We start from the raw sequence: 19705 nt of genomic DNA on the forward strand, positions 1-19705 counted from the left end.
TGGAAGCAGCTGCACTGGCAGTCATTGGCACAATGTTTTATGAAGCTCGGCTACCCTGTAGCTCTGTTACCACGAGGGCTCTCGGTCGCTGAGCTCACGTGAGACAGGAGCGAGCTAATTTTTAAGCAACGTCTCAAGGCCCATGCTGAGCAATCTGCTTTACAGGTGATTGCCAACATGACCACAGCTTACAAGCAGGAGCGGAAGAGCGTGAAAAGGAAAAGCCGAGGCCTCCCCTCTCTTCCATTCAAAGTGGAAGACAACGTGTTTGGGAGCAACGCTGCCGCTTCCCTGAAGAGGCTGAAGAAGGGCCAGTTTGTGTCATTTCAGATCGAGACAGTCCTGCCGCCTGAGCAGAGCATGTCCGGGGTGAAGAAAACCAGTTAGCCTCTGAGGTTTCTTCAGGGGATCCTGTTGGGCTGGTGACAGTAGCATGGACTGTTCCCAAGGTTTGTGGCTCGGCTGTGTGGGAGTCCAGGGCACAGATTGCCTGCTCTGTCCTGGGGAGAAAGGAAGGGGGAGGTTCAGCCGAGGGCATCTGTTCAGTCCCTTCCTGGTCCAGATTTGCCCTTGCACCAACGTAGAGAAGTGGCATCATCCTCATTTATGCTTTGGCAGCAAGAGACCGAGTCTTGCCAGAAGCTCTGCCTTGAATATAACTTGGATCCTGCCCCTTTGGGAGTCATTGCATTAGAGCCCGTGGGGTGAGCTGGCTGCGATTAAAAACCAGAAACTAGACCCGGATGAGCCAGCTTGCAATGTGTTTGCTACAGCTTAGAACTGTCCGCTCCACTGTCTGCCCAAACTGGGAAGAGCCACGCCAGCATCCCGTGTGGATGCGAGGGTGGCTTGAAGTGAGCTTTCGCTGTTTTAAGCGCTGGTTAGCAGAAATAAGATCCAGGAAAGAAAGTAAACGTGTTTTGTGTTTATGCAGGCAGAGGGAAACAATTTTTCCAATTTAGTATTGCCATTCTGGTCTCTCCTGAAATGGAGCGAGCTCTAGGAATCCTGCACTTGCCTGTTCCTGTGCCAGTGGGAATTATGCAGAGTCTACAGGGTATATGTAAGCGCGGAAGCCCTGAATACCGCAGGAGTGCCACCGGCCAGCCCAAGCGTCGTCTTTGTAGCGTATCAGGGCACGCGCATCAAACGGGAAGGGACTCCGCACTGGCATCCGCCCTGAGGTCGCGAGGGCTCGCTCGCGCTTGGCGAGGAAAATACTTACAAGCTGGATTTCTTGCAACCGGATCCGTCAGTGTACCCTCTGGTTTTGGGGGTTAATTTAAAATCCCATCACGCCACTGCCCTGTCTGTTTTGAAGCTAACTCATGTTTTGTATTTTCCCGTTCGCTGGAGTGCTGTAGAAATAAACTGGAAGCGTTGCAGCGTTTATCTGTGCAAAAGCTTTCTCGGGGGAGGGGATGCGCCGGGGCGGGATTCAGCTACGCGGCCGCGTCCCGGGCTGCGGTGACCCCGCGCCCGCTCTGGGCCGGGCACCGGGCGGGAGGAGCCGCCGCGGGGGGGCGGTGGCGGCTCCGGGCGGGCGCGGCCGCGCTGCGGCGCCGCGGGGGGGCGGGGCCGGCGGCTGCCGAGGGGGCGGGGCGTCCTAAGGACCCGCCCCCCCGCCGACCTTGTCCCCGGGAGGCGCCGCAGCGGGCCGGGCCGGGCGGGAGCGGAGCGGCCCCGCGGCGGCAGGTAAGGGCCGGGCCGGGCCGGGCCGGGCCGGGCGGGGGCGGCCGCGGCCTCGCGGGAGGAGCCGGCTCCTACGCGGCTCGTTTCCGAGCGCGCCGCCGCCTCGGGGGCCCGCGGCCGTCACGGTCGCGCGTGGGGCGCCCGCAGGTCCGCCCGCTCTAATCTGCTGTATAATGCCGTGCGCGGCGGAGCGCGGCGCTGCCCTACCCGCGGCGGCGGCGGCCGTCCCCGTAGCCGCAGGGCGGGCAGAGCCGGTGCGGAGCGGGGTTGGGGCGCGGCGTCCTCGTCCCGTTTTCCTCCGCGGAAACCAGGCTGACGCGTAAAAGGAGCCGCGCGTGGGCCGGCCCGCGTCCCACGGGCGAGACCAGCCCCTGCAGGTCCGCGGAGGAGCCCGGTGACCGGGAACCCGGCGGAACCGCGTCCTCGACGGCTGGGACGCGCCGTGCAGCCCGCCCAGGCCCGGGTCCCGCTCCCGCTCAGCGGGGGGGACCCTCGCCCCGCCAGGCCGCCGCCCTGCGCCCCTCAAACCCCTCCGGCGCCTGCGCCCCGCGCCGGCCCCCCGACCTGCTGCGATGGCGCCCGCCGCCTGCCCCACGCGCCAGGCGACACCCCGATTCCCGGCTCCCTTGGGGCCCGGATAAGCCCGGCCGCTCGGCAGCTGGGGCACCTCGGGGCCGGCTGCAGGCTGGCGGCGAGCCCTGGCTGCCAACGCCTCCTCCTCCTCCTCCTCATCCTCCTCTTCCCTGGGTCCAGATCCAAGAGATGGCGGCAGGCAGCACCCCCAGAGCCTGGCCCACCCCGGGGAGCGAGGGGATGAAACCAGGCAGCGCGCCGGCCGCGCGGCGCGGGGTTCCCTTTGCCGACGAGCCCGCCGGCGAGCGGGGACGATCCCCCGCGCCAAGAGGCCGTCGCGCGAGGAGCGGCGGCCGCCTGCCGCTCGCGGGTCGAGAGGTCGATGCGGGAATTGGCGTCCGCCCTCGCGGACGGACCTCGGCCGCCGCCTCTCGCTCCCTGGCAGAAGCAGGGAGGCAGCCGGAGTTTGATCGGCCACGTCCGCGCGGCACCCGGCTCCGGAGGTTTCTGCTCACCTCCTTTTCCTCTTCTTCTTCCCTCCCGCTCCAGGAGCGACGGACATGACAGCACCGTCCCCGTGCTAGGGGCGTCCCGGCTGCGTCCCGGCCCCCCACCCCGCGCCCGGCAGCCAGCATGCGGGCCTGGAAGGCGGTGGCCGGCACGCTGGCGCTGAGCGGGGCCGACGTGGCGGTGACCACGCTGCTCTACGCCCATGGCCGCGGCGGCCGGGCCCTGCTGGAGGACCTGCGGCACTTCAACGTCTTCAACTCGCTGCTGGACGTCTGGGGCGGCTGCCTCTACCGCGGCTGCGTGCTGCTGGGCGCCGCCATCGGGGTGGCCACCAACACGGCCTACGGCCCCCGGCGCCTGCGGGCCTCGCGGGCCTTCATCGCCGTCGTCTGCCTCCTCATGGGCATCTACATGCTGGTGAAGCTGCTGCTCTACGCCGAGGTGCGGAGGACCATCAGGGACCCCTGGTTCTGGGGGCTCTTTGCCTGGACCTACGTGGCGCTGGCGGCCACCTTGGGCCTGTGGCAGCTGCTGGCCTCGGTGACGTCCTCCCGCGAGGCCCTCGGCTCCGAGTCGCGTGCCGAGGAGAGCTGCGAGGGCGGCTCGCCGCGGGAGAAGCGCGAGGAGGCGGCGGGTCCCACCATCCACAAGCTGCTGGCGTACACCAAGCCGGACGCCTTCTTCCTGGGGGTCGCCTCCTTCTTCCTCCTCGTGGCCGCCCTGGGTGAGCGACGGGGCCGCAGGGAAGGCCGTGCGCTCCGCCGCTCGCCGGCGGGGACGCTGAGCCGTGGCCGGGGCGCCCCGGCGCTGCTCTTGTGGCTCTGCTGGGTGGCAGGTGCTGCGTGGGCCGGGGGCAAAAACGCAGTGGGGGGAAATGCAGTGGGAGGCTGCACTGGAAAGATGCCGCGGGGGCCAAAAATGCAGTGGGAGGCTGCACTGGAAAGATGCCGCGGGGGCCAAAAATGCAGTGGGAGGCTGCACTGGAAAGATGCCGCGGGGGCCAAAAATGCAGTGGGAGGCTGCACTGGAAAGATGCCGCGGGGGCCAAAAATGCAGTGGGAGGCTGCACTGGAAAGATGCCGCGGGGGCCAAAAATGCAGTGGGAGGCTGCACTGGAAAGATGCCGCGGGGGCCAAAAATGCAGTGGGAGGCTGCACTGGAAAGATGCCGCGGGGGCCAAAAATGCAGTGGGAGGCTGCACTGGAAAGATGCCGCGGGGGCCAAAAATGCAGTGGGAGGCTGCACTGGAAAGATGCCGCGGGGGCGAAAGGGCCGTGGAAAGTGAAACGTGTCTGCGCGCTGCTGAGGGCTGGGCCTCCCGGGGCGGCCGGCCCGTAACCCTCGTCCTGTGCTCGGCCGCAGGAGAGACCTTCCTGCCCTACTACACGGGGGTGGCCATCGACGGCATCGTGGTGCAGAAGAGCATGGACCGCTTCTCCACCGCCGTGCTCGTCATGTCGCTGCTCGCCGTCGGCAGGTAATCGCGGGGGGCCGCTCTCGGCCCCGGTCCGGAGGAGGGCGGGCTTCTCCCGCAGGAGCTCGCGGCGCCGCTGGGCGGCCCGCGCCGGCTCCGTCTCGCCCGCGGCCGCTCCGGCCAAGCCCAGGGATCGCTGTGATTCCCCCGCGCCGACGGTCGCGGAGCAGAGGCCGCCGCGAGGCTGTTTCCACGCTCGAGGAGGGAGAGGCATTGCCTAAAAGCGATGCTTTTAGCGGCCTCTCCGCCTCGCCCTGGCCGAGGATCGAAGCGGCCGACCGAGGGGGTTTGGGAGGTTGTCCGGGCCGGTCCCCGCGCGTGGCCGGCGTTCGGACGGGGCGATGTCGCTGAGGAGCGGGTTTCGTGTCCATTGCTCTATAACGTTTCTTATCTGCAATTAGCTCATTTGCCGCAGGTATCCGGGGCGGCGTTTTTACGCTCATATTTGCCAGACTGAACCTTCGCCTTCGCAACTGCCTCTTCAGGTCGCTGGTGGCCCAGGAGATGAGCTTCTTCGACGAGAATCGCACAGGTTGGTCCCTCTTCCTCCGCGAGTGTGCCCCGACCCCTGCGCCGTGGGAAGCCTCTGTGTTCCCTCCACCCCAGCGTGAAACCCGCCGACCTGGTTAAGAAGGGGCCACCCAAGCCGCTAGCTTGTCCTGGGCACCCGGTAGTTTTTCCCCTTGCTTTACCCGACCAGCGAGTAGCAGACTGGGGCCAGCTGGAGGTGGCATCTGGATGCCAAAAAACCCTCGGGGGGGCTTTTAAACACGAGTGTCCAGCGGGGCGAGACGCAGCGGATCCCGCAGAGCGAGCGACCCGCCGTCCGGCGAGCCCAGGCTGAAGCATTCGTCGCTGCGCAGCCCGAAGTTTCCCCCTTCGGGCACGTCCCTCGGGTGCCCGCCGCCCGGCCGCTCTCCGCCTCGGCTCCGGGCGGGCAGAGCCTCCCGGCCGCGCGGCTCGGCTTTGAGCCCAGCCCGCTGCGACTTTTCCCACGTTTCCTTTCTTCTTGGCGGTATTTTTAGTTTTGAGGCTGTTGCCGTATTTAGCGCTCGCTGGTGCCCCGGTAGCCAAGGACAGCGGGGATGTTCTTTAGAGCGGGATGCGGGTGAGCCTGGGCTGACAGCTTGGGGAGAAGCATGGGAATTCGGGCTGGCGGGACTCGGACGTGCGCCAGGTGTGTAGAAATTCGAGGTGTTTGGACGTTCAGCTCCACCAAGGGACGTCGCAGGAGCTTTGGCCCTTAGGAGCCGTCTGCCAGAGCACGCCCGTGTCCCCAGGGCCACTTTGGCTGCCCGGCACGCATCTGAAAACACACCACCGTCCCCGAAGCTGCCTAGTGCTCCGGGGTTAGCTGTGCCGGACGCGTTTCTGTGCAGGGCCAGCGTGGAAAGGTGCCCGCTGCTCCGGCAGTCCCAGGCTCTCCCGCTATCCCGCGGCCAATGGGATACCCGGGATGCAGCTGGTACCATCAGACGTGTTTCTTGTCCCTTGTGCATGCAGCAGTTGGGTTTTTTGCTTTGCATCTGCAGCAGCAGGGCCAGCCCCTTGGAGCTGGAGCTCTGAGGTGCCCTGCAAAGCACCAGCGAGGGGCTGGTGGTGCGGGGGGAGCCGGACGGGCCGGCGGCCTGGCTCGCAGCAGGGGACACAGCTCGGCCAAGACTTGCTGCGGTGACAGCTCCACGCTCTCCCCTTCCCCGACCCCTCCTTCCCGCAGGGGATGTCATCTCCCGCCTGACGTCGGACACCACCATCGTGAGCGACCTGGTGTCCCAGAACATCAACATCTTCCTGCGCAACGTGGTGAAGGCCACGGGGGTGATCATCTTCATGTTCAGCCTCTCCTGGAAGCTCTCGCTCGTCACCTTCATGGGCTTCCCCATCATCATGCTGGTGTCCGACGTGTACGGCAAGTACTACAAGGTAGGCGAGAGTGGCTGGTGGGGGCCGCGAAGCCGGGCTCTCGCCATCGCGGCTGTTGCGCGGGGCCTTGGCATTGCGTTGCCCCTCCGTGGCCCGTGCTCTGGCCTTGCTTCGTGCCCAGGAGCCGAAGCATCTGGGGCGAGATGGAAGAGGCAGCTCGACTGGCCGCGGCACGCGATGGTTTGCCCCGGCTCTGCCCCAGCCTTGGCTGAGCCCCCTCTCCCTCCCCTCGGCTCCCCGCAGAAGCTCTCCAAGGAGGTTCAGAGCGCCCTGGCCAAGGCCAACAACACGGCCGAGGAGACCATCTCGGCCATGAAGACTGTGCGCAGCTTTGCGAACGAGGAGGCCGAGGCCGACGTGTACTGGCAGAAGCTGCAGCAGGTGTACAAGCTCAACCGGAGGGAGGCCCTGGCCTACACCTACTATGTGTGGTCCAGCGGGGTAGGTGGCCTTTCTCCTCCTCTCCCTGGCTCTCCACGCGTCAAAACTAGTCTCCGCTCGCCGGAAGGGCGCTGTTGCGTGGTGTCACTGCGCCGTCTGTCTCCTGCTGTGAACAGGGACGTAGCCGCTAGGCGCTCAAGGTTGCGGAAAGCCCCGCGCGCCACGCTGCGTGCTCGCGCCGGCTCCTCCTCGGCCGCGTCGGCCAGGAAGCTGGTGCGATTCTGCTCGGGAGCTGCCCGCCTGGGGGTGGCGGCGGGGAGGCTGCTGGGTTTCTTTGCAAAGTGCTGGTTCATCGCTCCAGAGCAGGTGGTTTGGGACCACTCCTGCAGCAGGTTAGGCTGCGCAAAGCCTTCACGCGAGGCTCCCCTTAGCCCTGCGCCTCCAAGGATCTAAGTACCTTCTGTTGAAAGGCTTGGGACTTAGGACATCCTCGCACAACCGTGGGAGACTCGTGGGTTGCCAAGTTTGGAAGCAAAATTAGAGCTTTTCTAACATTTTTCCTGAGCTTCCAGCGAAGGCAGCAGTGTGAACTGGGTCAGAGCGGATCCAGCTGAGTCAAAGGAGTCACAAACCGTCAGAACCGGCGCCTGTGGGGTTTGTGCAAAGAGAAGCTGACGGATTTAGCGCCGCCCTAGTAGAGTCCTCCTCGGAGGAGCTGCAGGATCTGGAGGTCAGATCTTGGCAGGGGAACAGAGGAGGGACTTTTTCCCGGTATTTCTGCCTGCGTGAATTTACAGCCTTTGCCACCAGCTCTGAAAGGTGGTCGAGCAGGGACTGGCCCGGGCTCCTGCGTTCATGTAGCCCCCGCTGCCAGCAGCCCGCGGGACAGACGTCACATGCGGCACTAAGGCATCGCCGCTTTTCTGAGCGCACCGGGAGCAGGCAACAGTCCGGGCTGAATAACGGCACGGGCTGTTATTTGTTATATAAGGGCTGCTCCATCTTCTTGTCAGAGTAGGTGGAAACCCCCCCACGCACACGCTGATCTCGAGCAGCCGCTGAGGTGTTTCGGGAGCTTGTATGCACAAGGAGGACCTTGCACATTAACGCTTGGTTTGTTTCTGTTTTCCAGATTAAAATGTGTCACGTTTGCACAAGACGCGCTTTATTTTAGTGATGAGGTGACTGCGTGCTGTGGATAATATGAGTATAGATTATTACCCTTAAGGATGTTAGTCCCTTAGACGTTCTTACTTCAGGTTAGTTCTTCTCCACGGCTGTTGCTCCACTGGACTTTTGGTTGAAGGATCCCAGTCCAACTCCTTAAATCGGCCCCTGCATCTGAGTTGTTTTTCCTCATTAATATCGGTGCTCGCTGCTAGGGCTGTTGCACGAGTACGTTCAGTTGTCCTCACTGACACTTTGGGTCTTTGCTTGCTTCCAGCTGACGCTCCTTGTGGTCCAAGTGAGCATCCTCTACTACGGGGGACACCTGGTGATCTCGGGGCAAATGACAAGTGGAAACCTGATATCCTTCATCATTTATGAGTTTGTCTTGGGAGACTGCATGGAGGTGAGTCCGGCGTATCCCTCCAGGCTACCTTGTATTGCCATGCTATTTGCCTTGTAGATCATCCCAGCCTGAGCAGGCTGGCCCCGCTGACGGGGAGTCCCGGCGTTCAGGCGTGTTTCCCGGCACGGGAATACAGGGGCTGCGAGGCTGCCCGTTACATCTCAGCGTTCATTAAAAGCTTAATTGTATTGCCTTTTTTCTTTTCCAGCAATTAGCCCCCAGCTGTTAATTTGGCAGTGCGTTAGCGGGACAGGGTTGTGGGTGGACGGTAGAGCCCACCCAGGGTTGCTTTCGTCTTGCAAAGGCGTAAGTTTGGCTAATCGAGGCAGAAGCTGGATCGAGTCCAGGTTTTCTCACAGCCGAGCGTGGTTTCGGGGGCGCTCCAGCCTTCGTGCGGTGGCAGAGCCGAGCCGGAGGCAGCCCGCCTGGCGCTCGCCATCTGTTCAGATGGCTGCAGGCTCCGGTGGCGTTTCCAGGCTGTGGGTTTGGTGCGTGTTTTGTTCGGTTTGGGGTTTTGGGTTTTTTTTCCTCTCCTGGTGGGCTGGGCAGTTGCAATATAAAGCTGTTCTGCACCTCTGAGCTCAATGCTGAAATGAGTTGACGTGTGATGGGGGGTTTAGTCCAACAGGGCTGGTGCCAGGGCACAGCAGTTGCAGCTGAGAAGGCAGAGCGGTAAATGCAGCAGGGCTATAACCCTGCGGGGAGCAGCCGTACCAGCTGCCAAATGGTTGCCTAAAAGGTCCAACCCAAAACCTCCTGCTCTGCAGCTGCAACGCGTGCGCTAGGGAGCGAGCTGGGTCTCGGAGGCTGGTGTGACGCGCTGCTGTACGCAGTCTCGGTCTGACCATTGGGTGATCTGGGCACTGCTGGCCTTGAGCAAAGAGACGAGGGTGGTGGATCAAAATCAAAGTTTGGGTCACGTGTCTCCTGCACACCTCTTCTCTTCTTCCCAATCCATCTGTTCCCTCTAGCCGTTCCTCCTTGTGCGTACCCGTGCGCACAACCCCTCCAGCTGCTCTCTCCCCCCACAGCACGCCCCATCCATCTCCGCACGTCCCTATGTGACCTGGCGAGGGGGAAGAGCTTTCTTTCGCGGTGCCTGATCACTACAGGCAATGTCTGAGGAGGGACGTGGGAGCATTTCAGCCGTTCTCCTTGCGAGTGGCTCCGACGGCCGTTCCTGTCACCGTTGCCTCTTCCCTTCCAGTCCGTCGGCTCCGTCTACAGCGGGCTGATGCAGGGAGTAGGAGCTGCCGAGAAGGTGTTCGAGTTCATCGATCGCCAGCCGACGATGGTCAACGACGGCACCCTGGCCCCGGACCACGTGGACGGGCAGGTGGAGTTCAGAAACGTCACCTTCTCCTACCGCACTCGCTCTGCGACCCAGGTGCTTCAGGTGAGCGCTGCCGGGCAGCGCTGTGGCCGGGCTCTCCCGTGGGAAACGCTTGCCACCTCGGGGGAGATGCGTGAAGGCAGGTTTGGCAGCACGCTGGAGAACAGACTAAAAGGAGCAGCGGGTGTTTAGGGCCTTACAAGGAAGGAGATTTATGCATAAACCCCTTGTTCCCGGCTAAGGCATTAAACACACCAGCGTGGCGCAGGGCTTCGTGCCAAGCCGTCGGGGCTGTTTCCCTGCGGGAGAGACTGGGTCATGGGCAGGGTGAGAGAGCAAAGCAGTTAGGTTGCAATTTTTGGAGGTCCCTGCTCTCCAAGCAGGTGGATTTGAAGCAATTTTGGCAGCTTCTTGCTTCCTCGGAAGAGCTGGGGAGGGAAGGAAACAGCCCTAGGGGGGTTTCGGTGGCTGCGTCTCGGCTACATCTCTTAGGCAGCGCCCGAGCCACTTCCCCGCAGGACCCATCCAGGGGAGGCCAGCTCCTGAGCGTGCTGCCGTGTCCCCGTTGCAGAACGTGTCCTTCACCCTGCACCCTGGCCAAGTGACGGCGCTGGTGGGCCCTTCAGGGAGCGGGAAGAGCTCCTGCGTCAACATCCTGGAGAACTTCTACCCGCTGCAAGACGGGCAGGTGCTGCTGGACGGGCACCCCATCGCCACGTATGACCACAAGTACCTGCACTCCGTGGTACGAGCGACCGCGTCACGCCTTCTAGCTAGCGCCTGCTGCGCGCGGAGGGGTGGGCTCCTCGCAGGGACGGGTGGTAGCGTCGCAGGTTGCTTTGGGTGTGAGCTGGCAACTCCTGAAGTGTCCAGGGAGCCGGAGGCTGGAGCTGGGGCAAGAAACGAGTGCAGATAACCTGAGGGGGCAGAAGGGAACGGGATGAAGTTTGGTTTCATGGGGAGGGGGAGCTTTTTCGAAAACAAGAACAAGGTTTTGTTTTGTATTTTTTGGCTAGCCCACTAAAAATGCGTTTTTGGTTGTTGGATGAATTATAGTCTAAATTGGATTTGAAAAAAGCGTTCTGCATTCCTCCAGCACTTTCTACCTTTGTGTTTTAAAGTAGCTCCCAGACGCTGGGCAGTTAAAGCTCCCCGTATCCCCGGCAGCAGCTGGAGCACCGGAGGGGCTCGGGGCTTTGCCCGGGAGTAGGGCCCCGGCCCTCGGGCTCATCTCCCGTGCGGATAACTGCCCTCTTTGTTCGCCCCACGCAGTAACCGGCCTCGGGAGTCAGCCGGGAACCCAAACAGCCGCCGAGAGCCTGGCCTGGAAAGCCCAGCTCTGCGGCTCATTGACATTCCCTTCCCATAGGCAGTGGAAATCAAAAGACAGACGCGTCTTTCAGTTTAGAAAGCCTGGTGTGGTGTTGGGAGCGTGGGGAGAAGTCAATTAAAATAGGAGCATATCGCACTGTCTCTCCTGTTCTGAGTGATAAATTGGAGGGTTTAATTTATTTCAGTATGTAGAAACGTTTAAAAAAAAGGAGGTTAAATTCACGAGCGAGCAGCAATGGCTCTAAAGGCCAGACACGGAGGCTGTTGCTCCGTGGACTTGGAGCAACCGTAGCTTCCTACTTTCTGAATTAACCGATGTAGGAGGGCTCATTCGTGGGGCCCAAGCATGATGCAAAGCAGGCAAGAGCCTGAGTGAGGGTCTCCCGGCCTGCCTCGTCCCAGTACCCAGGGCTGGTTTCCCATACTGGGATGGGCAGACCGTGCTGGGAAGGGCCGGGAGCCAGGTGGCTGTGGGGGAGCCTGTCCTGGCATCTCCTCGGCTGCCACCCACCCGCTGTCCCCTCCCTCTCCGCAGATCTCCCTGGTGAGCCAGGAGCCGGTACTGTTCGCCCGCTCTATCGCGGACAACATCTCCTACGGCTTAACGTCCGCCTCCTTCGAGTCGGTGGTGCAGGCCGCCCAGAAGGCCAACGCGCACGCCTTCATCACTGAGCTGCAGGACGGCTACCACACAGGTACCAAAAACCCGCTGCCGTGCCGCGGGGCCGGCGTCCCGACCCCGGAGAGACAGCGGCCACACAGGTCGGGCAGGAGTGGCTTTACGGAGCCGGCTGTTGCCCTGCCAGCACCGAGGGTTCGAGGTTGGGGTGATCTCCAAAGGCTCAGGGACTTCTCGGCATCATCCCCACCAGCAGCAGTCCCCGTGTCCTGGGGCAACCGCGTAGACTTGCTGCTGGAGGGAAGGACTGAAGCTTCAGGGGTGTTAAACCACCCTCCCAAATGAAGCAAAAGTGTTCGCCCAATCTTTGCTTCCAAGAGTGACGCTGCGGCGGCACTGTTGGCTGGGAGCTGGATTCGATGGCAGCTCTTGATTTCGTTTTGACCCTTTCCTCTCTCTTTCGATCCAACAGAGGCAGGTGAAAAAGGAGCGCAGCTGTCCGGGGGCCAGAAGCAGAGAGTGGCTATTGCCAGGGCCCTGATCCGAAACCCCCCCATCCTCATCCTGGACGAAGCCACGAGCGCGCTGGACGCCGAGAGCGAGCATGCGGTGAGTTGGTGACTCCGTTGTTTGGGCCGAGGAGGCAAATTGGGTTTGGAGGAAAGGCTGTAGCTTCAGTTTCCAGCCCGCAGACAAGCGGGGTCTCAATGTGGTGCAATCGGCATAGGGAAGGTTGGCCTAAGACGCTCATTCCTGAACACGAACCACTTCCAACCTTGCCCTGTAGCCACCGAGGAGGGAACAATCCTGTGCAGGGCAGTCCGGAAGCTCGGGGCTGGCGCCGCAGGCTGGGAGGCGGATGGAGGCTCTGCCTGCGCTGGGCTCCGGGCTGCGTCCCGCCGGTACGGGCTGCAGCTTCGTCCGGGGCGCTTTGGTAAGGTGTGACGCCTGCGCTGCGTATTTCCAAACCTCGTTCTTCAGCGTCAAAGGTGGCAATGAAAACATCTTCTATAGTGTAGCCTACGTCTCCCCCAGGGTTACGTCCTTGGGGCGAGCACCCCTCGCAGCACCCTTGGGGCCAGAGCGGGTAACACACCCTGATGTACAACAGAGAAAGGAAAGAAATCAGCATTATGGGGAAATCATCCTTCTTGCTACACGGGCAGGTTGAAGCCTTTACAAACTGGCCCCTGGTATTTCTGAAGAGCTGCAATTAGCCCCTGGAGCCCAGCTGATCACCGGGACAGCCAGGCCGTCCTGGGGCAGCGCGAACGCCCACGGGCTTTGCTCCGTCCCCAGCCCCGTGTGTTGTTTCTGATGCCAGCCAGGAGCTGTTTTCAGCTATGTGGTGTCAGTTTGGCACCTGCTTGGTGGGCAGCTGCCTGCCTTAATGCCTTAGCCCCACTCGCAGGCTCTTTGGCTGGAAAACAGCTCTCTCTGCTTTGCCTTGATACCAGCCAGGTAATAGCCCCGCTTTTCTGAGCAGCTGCATTTACTAGGCATTGGCTTCCTACGGTCTGTGCAGCAGGGCTGCAAATTCGGGGCCCTGCTCGGACAAGAACTCGGCTTGCGGGATCAGACCCCCTCCTTTAACACCCCAAACCATTCCTGGCAGAGCATGCGTACAAACAGCATTCGTAGGCTGTCTTTTGCTGAGTTGAGGCAGTCTTTAGCGCTGCACAGTAAGAGCCGGGAGCTGGGATTGACCTGCTGGCGCTGTTAATGCTACAGGGAGCAGCGCTCCTGCACCCGCGGCATACCCAGGCGCGAGCAAGCCTCCCCTTCGGAGGTTCCTTAACGCGGAGCCGCTCTTCTCTGCTGCCAGCGACGCTCGCGCACTAACGTCTTTTCCTTCCGCGCAGATCCAGCAGGCGATTTACGGCGACTTGCAGAACCACACCGTGCTTGTCATAGCTCACAGACTGAGCACAGTGGAGAAGGCACACAACATCGTTGTGCTGGACAAGGGCCGCGTGGTGCAGCAGGGCTCGCACAAGGAGCTCATGGAAGAAGGAGGCCTTTACTGCAAGCTGGTGCAGAGACAGATCCTGGGGCTCGAGGCAGGCGGCGCGGACAGCCGCCAGCCCACAGCCCGGGGCGATTTGAGGAAGGCGCCTGGCGGGCTGGAGGAAGAGTTCAGGATAGACCGTTCCCTTGCGGCCGTGGCACCAGACGATTATAACACCACGGCTCACAAGTGAGAGCGGCAAGGGCCGGCGGTCGAGACGCTTGCTGGGACGCCGAGGCAGGAGGCGGCTTGCCGATGGGCTCGCGCGCCGCAGAGCGAGGCCCGTTTGCTCATCGCGCGCGCCCCCGCGTGCACCGCGCACACATGCACCCACAAACACACTATCGAGCTTCCCGCGTACGGTCCAGCGGGCAGATGCCTGCTGCTTAAACAGGGAACCAGATTTATTCGAGGCAGTTGGGTCTTTAGCAATTCCCAGCGTTTCTGCTGGGTTTCTTTTCTTACGATCAGTAATTCCTCTTGTCTGGGACTTTTCTCCCACTGATATGCATGTGTAACTGCTCTTAACTGTTATGGATGTTAAATGCATGCACGGAGGGGAAGATTGAAAACCCCTTCAGGAATTTCAGGAGGTGGCTTTTGTGGCTGGATAGGAGAGCAGTGACTATTAAACAGGGTCCTGCTCCTGCTGTCAGTCTGTGGGGCCAATCCAAAGCCTGCCGAAGTCCGCAGGAAACTCCCTTCGGCTTCGGTGGAAACCGGATCGCTCCCCTGGTGCAGAACGCCAGGCGAGCGTTGCACTGAGTGCCTGCAGGCTCAGGCCCACAACCATTGCTGCTGAGCTTGTATCATAGAGTGACCATCCTTGCTGGGATGAGCCAGGGGACTGGGAGGCAGATGCTGCTTTCAGATTTGCTCTTGGTGCTCGGTGGGTGTTTGTTTTTGTTTTAGGGATGAAAAGTTTAACCATAATGGCATTAGTGGGTTTGGGTTGTTTTTTTTTTTTTTTAATTAATTTATCTCTGTGTGCATTGTGCAATGTCTGTCTGGCTCCAGCATCCACTGAAAGTTAGTCTGTTATTTCAGTGTTTTTTAACTTACAACCCTGGTGCTGGTTTGAAAAACTTTATTAAAAACAGGCATAATACTAAAAGACAGCACTTTATAAATCCCACCAAAAGCTTCATTCAGTTCCAGGCAATGCTAGCGACTTCACTGCATGGAAAATCCACACAGTCACTTACTTTGAAGTCACATTTCAGCTGCCTGAACTTTAAAATGTGTTTCTTTGAATATTATTTATTAACTTATTTTTAGTAAGAGGGGAGGAAAGAAATATGTTGTTCCTAGTCTTTTTGGGATAATGGCTCTGGCTTAGTCGTGTTACCCTGCCATAGACTGGTGAAGAGACCTGTGCAGCCAGGCAGGTGCTATTGAAAAATACAGGGAAGATTGATTTGGACTGTGCGCAGTTGAGAAACAACTTCAAGCACTTTAGCTCTCATGTTTTCTGATATTTGAATGCTGCTGTGTTTTACTTTTGGGTAGTTTTGTTGTTGGCAATGTTTTGTTTTTGTTCAGTGACATTTTACAAACACTTTAGTGTCCTTGAGGAGGGATGCTCTCAAAATAAAATACTACCTCTGCCACTCAACAGCTGAGCCAGTCTAGCAGGGGGTGTTTCTTGCACTCAGAACATCAGGGTTTTCAAGGTAATGTTCAGCTGAGATGATGGATGAATATAGCTGCATAGTGCGCGCGTTCTGGCTCCCTTGCGGGGGAAGGACGAGATGTGGTACCTGCAGAGAATTAGGCATGCAAACAATTTCAGCATCTGATAATGGCTGTGAACCACAGCAGGAGGTATAACCAGTTTAAGAACTTGTTTTCATCCCGGATCCCATCTGGTAGTCAGTGTCATACAAAAGGACAGGCAATCTAATCCGTTCTCAGAGCACAGCGCTTCGTGACTGCAGTCTTTTAGCTGCTTGCTTTTGTGATATGATAAACATCTGTGCCTTGGAAGAACGAGAGCTCTCTATCTTCCTGCGCGTAGGAAACCTCTGTCGCCCTCTGAACGCTCACCTAAGCCGTTCCTCAGTTAGTTCAGCACTTAAGCAGACATCCCGGTACATTCCTGCTTGATGAGAGTTTGCACTGCGGGTACGAGGAGGTTTGGGGTTCCACCCAGCGCTGCAGGGCACGTGGTTACTTCTGCACTCATAGCAGTAGCTGGGAGCAGAGTGGGGCCAGCGGTTCATAAAAGTAGAATTAATTTCTGCTTAATAGAATAACTGTAGAGGGCGGAAGATAACCTGGGAACCAGGAAGTACTGTTAGGACCGTGCTCATTAGTAGGAGAGGATGCTAGAAAAGAGCTAGTGCTCTTCCCCAAGTGCGCTGCCTGAAGGGGAATCGGAGGATACAAACTGGTTAGTTTTATTGCAGAGACTGCACTCCACGTCAGGAAGGGAGCCCTGCTTCCCAAGCCCGTTGTGATAATCCCATCTTTGTACTCCCAGCTGAGATCCAAAAAGCTTCAACGGAGATGGCACGTTGGAAACTGCAGATTGTCTCTGTCTCTGCTAGTGGCGGCAGTCCAGCGCTGTAACAGGGCCTGGCTTTGTTCCTTGCCACAGGTGCTGAATCCGCTCTTGCGCATCCAAATAACTCAAGGCTACTTTTTTGCTGAGCCGTACGTCTCATGGCTTGTCCAAGTCCTTTTATTGTGCTGTCAGAGTGCGATGACTGGATCTGCCTGCCTGCTAAAGCTGGGAGGCTTTCCTTGTGGCCTGGAAGCATGGTGGGAACGCCATGCCCTGCCTGGGATCCGGTAGTACTAAGCTAATGCAGACTTTCTTAGCCCAGTATCCAAACCCGTACAAACACTGCAAACGTACAGAAAATCCTGCTTTTCAAAATCATTCAGACTACGACTGCTCTTTATGCTGGGATTCCCCTACCTCCAGGGATGCTGCTTTAGTTAGCATCCCAATGCACTCCATAGCCACTTGCTCAGCATTTTATTTATGTACACCACCACTTCACTTTGTTTTCACGGGGACTGTCGTGACAGGTCCGTCCGAAAGCCCTCTTTTCAGACCTCTCACTCTCTCTTACACAGCCTGTATCTCTCAAGGGAGCCTAAGAAAACTTGGGTGGGGATTGTTTGACTGAATTCATAAGGGCTTCCTTGGAAAACTGTAGCTAAATAAATTAGAGCATGAGTACAAATAGATATTCTGTGCTAAGTCTCCGTGTGAGCACTTGCTCCTCTAAGGGTATGCCTGCGATGTGAAATCCCTGGTGCAGGGTCAGCAATGCCTGGTAGCTAGCCGCCCTGGCAGGGAAGATGAGTTTTAACTTGGTGTAGCAATGGGGATTCCTTCAGCGCTGGAATACGAGCTGCCTCCTGCAGCTAGTCCCCATCCGCTGGGCCTCGCTGCCTGCGTACAGTCACTGTCTGTATTTCAAGCTATTCTCTCCTGGAGAGAAAGCCACTGTTGCCTCTGAAACCCTAAACCGTAGCATTTTGTGGCTGTGGATTTGCCCAGAGGTGAGGTTTACGTGGGAACACAAACAAGATGTGTTCAGGCGTTTCTCAATTACATGATGCAGAGAAAAAGTTTCTTCTCAGAGAAGAGGCTTTTCTCTGCAGGGAACTCGGAGGGGTTTATCTGAAGCCTTAACTCATGGAGCATGGTTTGCAGACTGTCACCGCAGAGCTGGAAGCAATTAGGCATTTGAAAGCACAAGTGATGACAAAGGTCGACTGTATACCCTATCACATGTTGTTTCTTCCGCTATTATCAGCCCTAACCATTCCCTGTAATAGGTATAACCATAGCTTTATTTGATTTAAACACTGGAGAATCCTATCCAAGATGAAGTTCAAGAATAGATCCTTCAGTCTTAGCCGTTCCCCAAGGACCTGTTTACCCCTGTACCTTTGCACAGACGAGGTATGTGGCTGCCTGGCTGACCCAGTAAATGGGTAACAGAAAAAGCACAGCTGTGTTTATTCCAACAACTTGTCTCCTGGTGCACCAGGCTCTGCCTCGGAAAGCAGTTGTGTTCATTTCAGTGGTTGGGCTTTCTAGGCCTACGACGGGACTGGAAATACCGCAAGCAAACACACAGTGTTTCCAGTTCGGGTTCAAAGATGCATCTCAGTCTGGTGAGGAAAAACAGCACCTGTTTTTTCTGTTCCAGCTTCACTGTGAACTTAAGGCAAAGAAGGGTATATGCAGGTATATAAATCTCATCTTCTTCTGCGGCCCCCTGAAAGAAAGAAGTACCGACAATCAATTCTTGCTCTCTCAAACAGCAGTGGGACCGCTGTTTCTCTCCCAAAATGCTGAATATGCAGGTCACTTTCATACATGAAGGAATGTAGATTACGAAGTCTGACTAGAAGTGTGGACTTTGATGAATACGTAGAAGGAAATTAAAGTGCTGATAAGCCTGAAAACTTCTCTGTCCATTGAGCAATCAGACTAATAAGGGTTAATAAACTCCACATATTAGACTTGCAAATTCAGTCTCTACGTAACCAACCAGTTTTTCCAGGAAAAGAAAAGTTGTTGTTGTGAAGGTGACTTGCAAAATATGTCTAAATCTAATAAATATGCATTGGTACAGTGCTGTTGACCTTAAAAGGATATGAGATGACAGAAGGAAATCCAGGATCAGGTTTAAAAATAATAAAATCTAACATCAGGCTGGATGCCAGTTCTCGCCAAGACTGAAGCCTGACCCTTTATTTGCCATGCCATGGTTTCCACTGTAATCCTCCCAATTTTTTTTGCTCTGTTTCTCCTCTGACACGAAATCTTGAGTTCTCTGCTCTGCCTACTTACAGTTCTAATGTTCGTGAATACTGTCACCTTTCAAAGGGATTTTAGCAAAGATAGATAGGAACCAAGGCTTGGTAGCTGACAAATAGCCTGTAGCATTGCACTGTTTGATAATCCCTGTAGCTGAAAAATCCTAGTATATCTGCTGTCCTTCATATTCTGTCCAAGTGATGTGCTGTCACAAAACCTTTATCGTTCCTGAAGACTGCTGAATGGAAATGCACCTTCCTACTTGTCCAAGTGCGTTATGTAATTACACAAAAGCAATTGACCCCCTCCCTTGTCTCTCAACCTCAACTGCTCTTCCAGCCAAACTTAAGAACTCACATATAGATGCGCTAAAGTACTAAAAAAATGACTATTTACTACAGATACTGCTTTCCAACACCTCAAACGTATCTACATAGGGAGAAATGGTATTTTCAATGGGGGTTGTACTTGAGCACAAACGAGTTATGTTCTCCCCGTACGTTTTCTGAGGACTCCATTGTTCTGCATTGCGTGACTTCTAACTTTACCATAAATGACCATTAAGTAATTCAAATAGGCTATGCCTTGACGTCTAAAGCAGTGAACTTCCATGTACTCCATGCAACATAAACAAAAATTAGTCATAGAAGATCACCTTAGAAGGTCACTGTAATTTAGAACAATCTTCCCTGACAGGATACTGACAATGTAATAATACTGTAGTTGCCCTTCACCGGAGATACTCGTCCAGGGTATGTCTACAAACGTTTTTCAGCATGCACTATTCCTCCCCACCCTCAGTGTGGGTCTGAGCAGTTATTATTATTCCTCGTTGTAAGCAGAAGACGCTATGGCTGAGGGAAGCCGAGAACTGCACTCAGGATCACAGAGAAAGGCCGTGGTAAAACTAGATTTACAACATCAAGCTGAGTCAGACTCTTCTGAACCACACTCCCCTCCAACCAATTACCTAGCTAGGCTATAAAGTTCAAATGACTAATGTCCTTGAAAAGAAAGGATTTCTCTTAATCCCTCAGCTAATTTCTCTTTTTCTATATATGTGTGTGTATATATATGTGTACATGTACGTAGAGAAAGAGAGAGAGAGAGACAGGTGTGTGTGCGCTTGTATTAACAACGTGTTTTAACAGAAGGGTGTAACTCTCTCTTTTTGATGGGAATGAGCAAATATGGTATTTGATATTGTGCTGGTATGGCGACTTTGTGCTGGTTTTAAGTAACAAGGTCACACTGTAGCGGCCATGGAAACCCACGTCACTCAGCTGAAAGCAGAGAGACGAGCGCTGCCAAGGGGTACAGCTGCTTCCTCGTCTCTGCTTCGAGCAGAGCACCCCACGCGAGGAGGAGCTCAGAACATACCACAGCAATATGCAGGTACATTGACAGAGGAGTGGTCACACGCCCGTATCACTAATCACTGCCTCCCCACCCGGAGCAAGCTCAGCTTCCGGGTGCACAAACTTCTCTCGCTTACCTGCCT

At 57.2% G+C, this 19705-nt stretch overlaps 1 protein-coding gene across 2 annotated transcripts; it reads left to right on the top strand.

The window, feature by feature from the left end:
- The first annotated feature begins 1623 nt into the window (after nucleotides 1–1623).
- On the top strand, nucleotides 1624–15033 carry ABCB9 (ATP binding cassette subfamily B member 9). Of its 2 annotated transcripts, none has more exons than XM_068911141.1 (12): nucleotides 1624–1695; nucleotides 2815–3499; nucleotides 4138–4252; nucleotides 4651–4781; nucleotides 5967–6172; nucleotides 6416–6613; nucleotides 7998–8126; nucleotides 9334–9522; nucleotides 10031–10204; nucleotides 11327–11486; nucleotides 11883–12019; nucleotides 13273–15033. In XM_068911141.1, exons 2-12 carry the CDS (start codon nucleotides 2899–2901, stop codon nucleotides 13609–13611), a joined length of 2379 nt encoding a protein of 792 aa, XP_068767242.1. In that variant the 5' UTR covers nucleotides 1624–1695; nucleotides 2815–2898; the 3' UTR covers nucleotides 13612–15033. The 2 variants fall into 2 exon arrangements, with proteins under 2 accessions (XP_068767242.1, XP_068767243.1); XM_068911142.1 differs by having other exon boundaries at nucleotides 4735–4781.
- Nucleotides 15034–19705: the final 4672 nt, after the last annotated feature.

This window comes from Struthio camelus, chromosome 17 (genome assembly GCF_040807025.1).
Source record: "Struthio camelus isolate bStrCam1 chromosome 17, bStrCam1.hap1, whole genome shotgun sequence".
NCBI classification, from domain to species: domain Eukaryota; kingdom Metazoa; phylum Chordata; class Aves; order Struthioniformes; family Struthionidae; genus Struthio; species Struthio camelus.

Bases quoted from the DNA above. Each gene is read 5' to 3' on its own strand.
- ABCB9 (XM_068911141.1), top strand. From the start codon at position 2,899: ATGCGGGCCTGGAAGGCGGTGGCCGGCACGCTGGCGCTGAGCGGGGCC. The intron at 8,127-9,333 runs GTGAGTCCGGCG...CTTCCCTTCCAG, and splicing joins TCTTGGGAGACTGCATGGAG to TCCGTCGGCTCCGTCTACAG. The intron at 9,523-10,030 runs GTGAGCGCTGCC...TCCCCGTTGCAG, and splicing joins CTGCGACCCAGGTGCTTCAG to AACGTGTCCTTCACCCTGCA.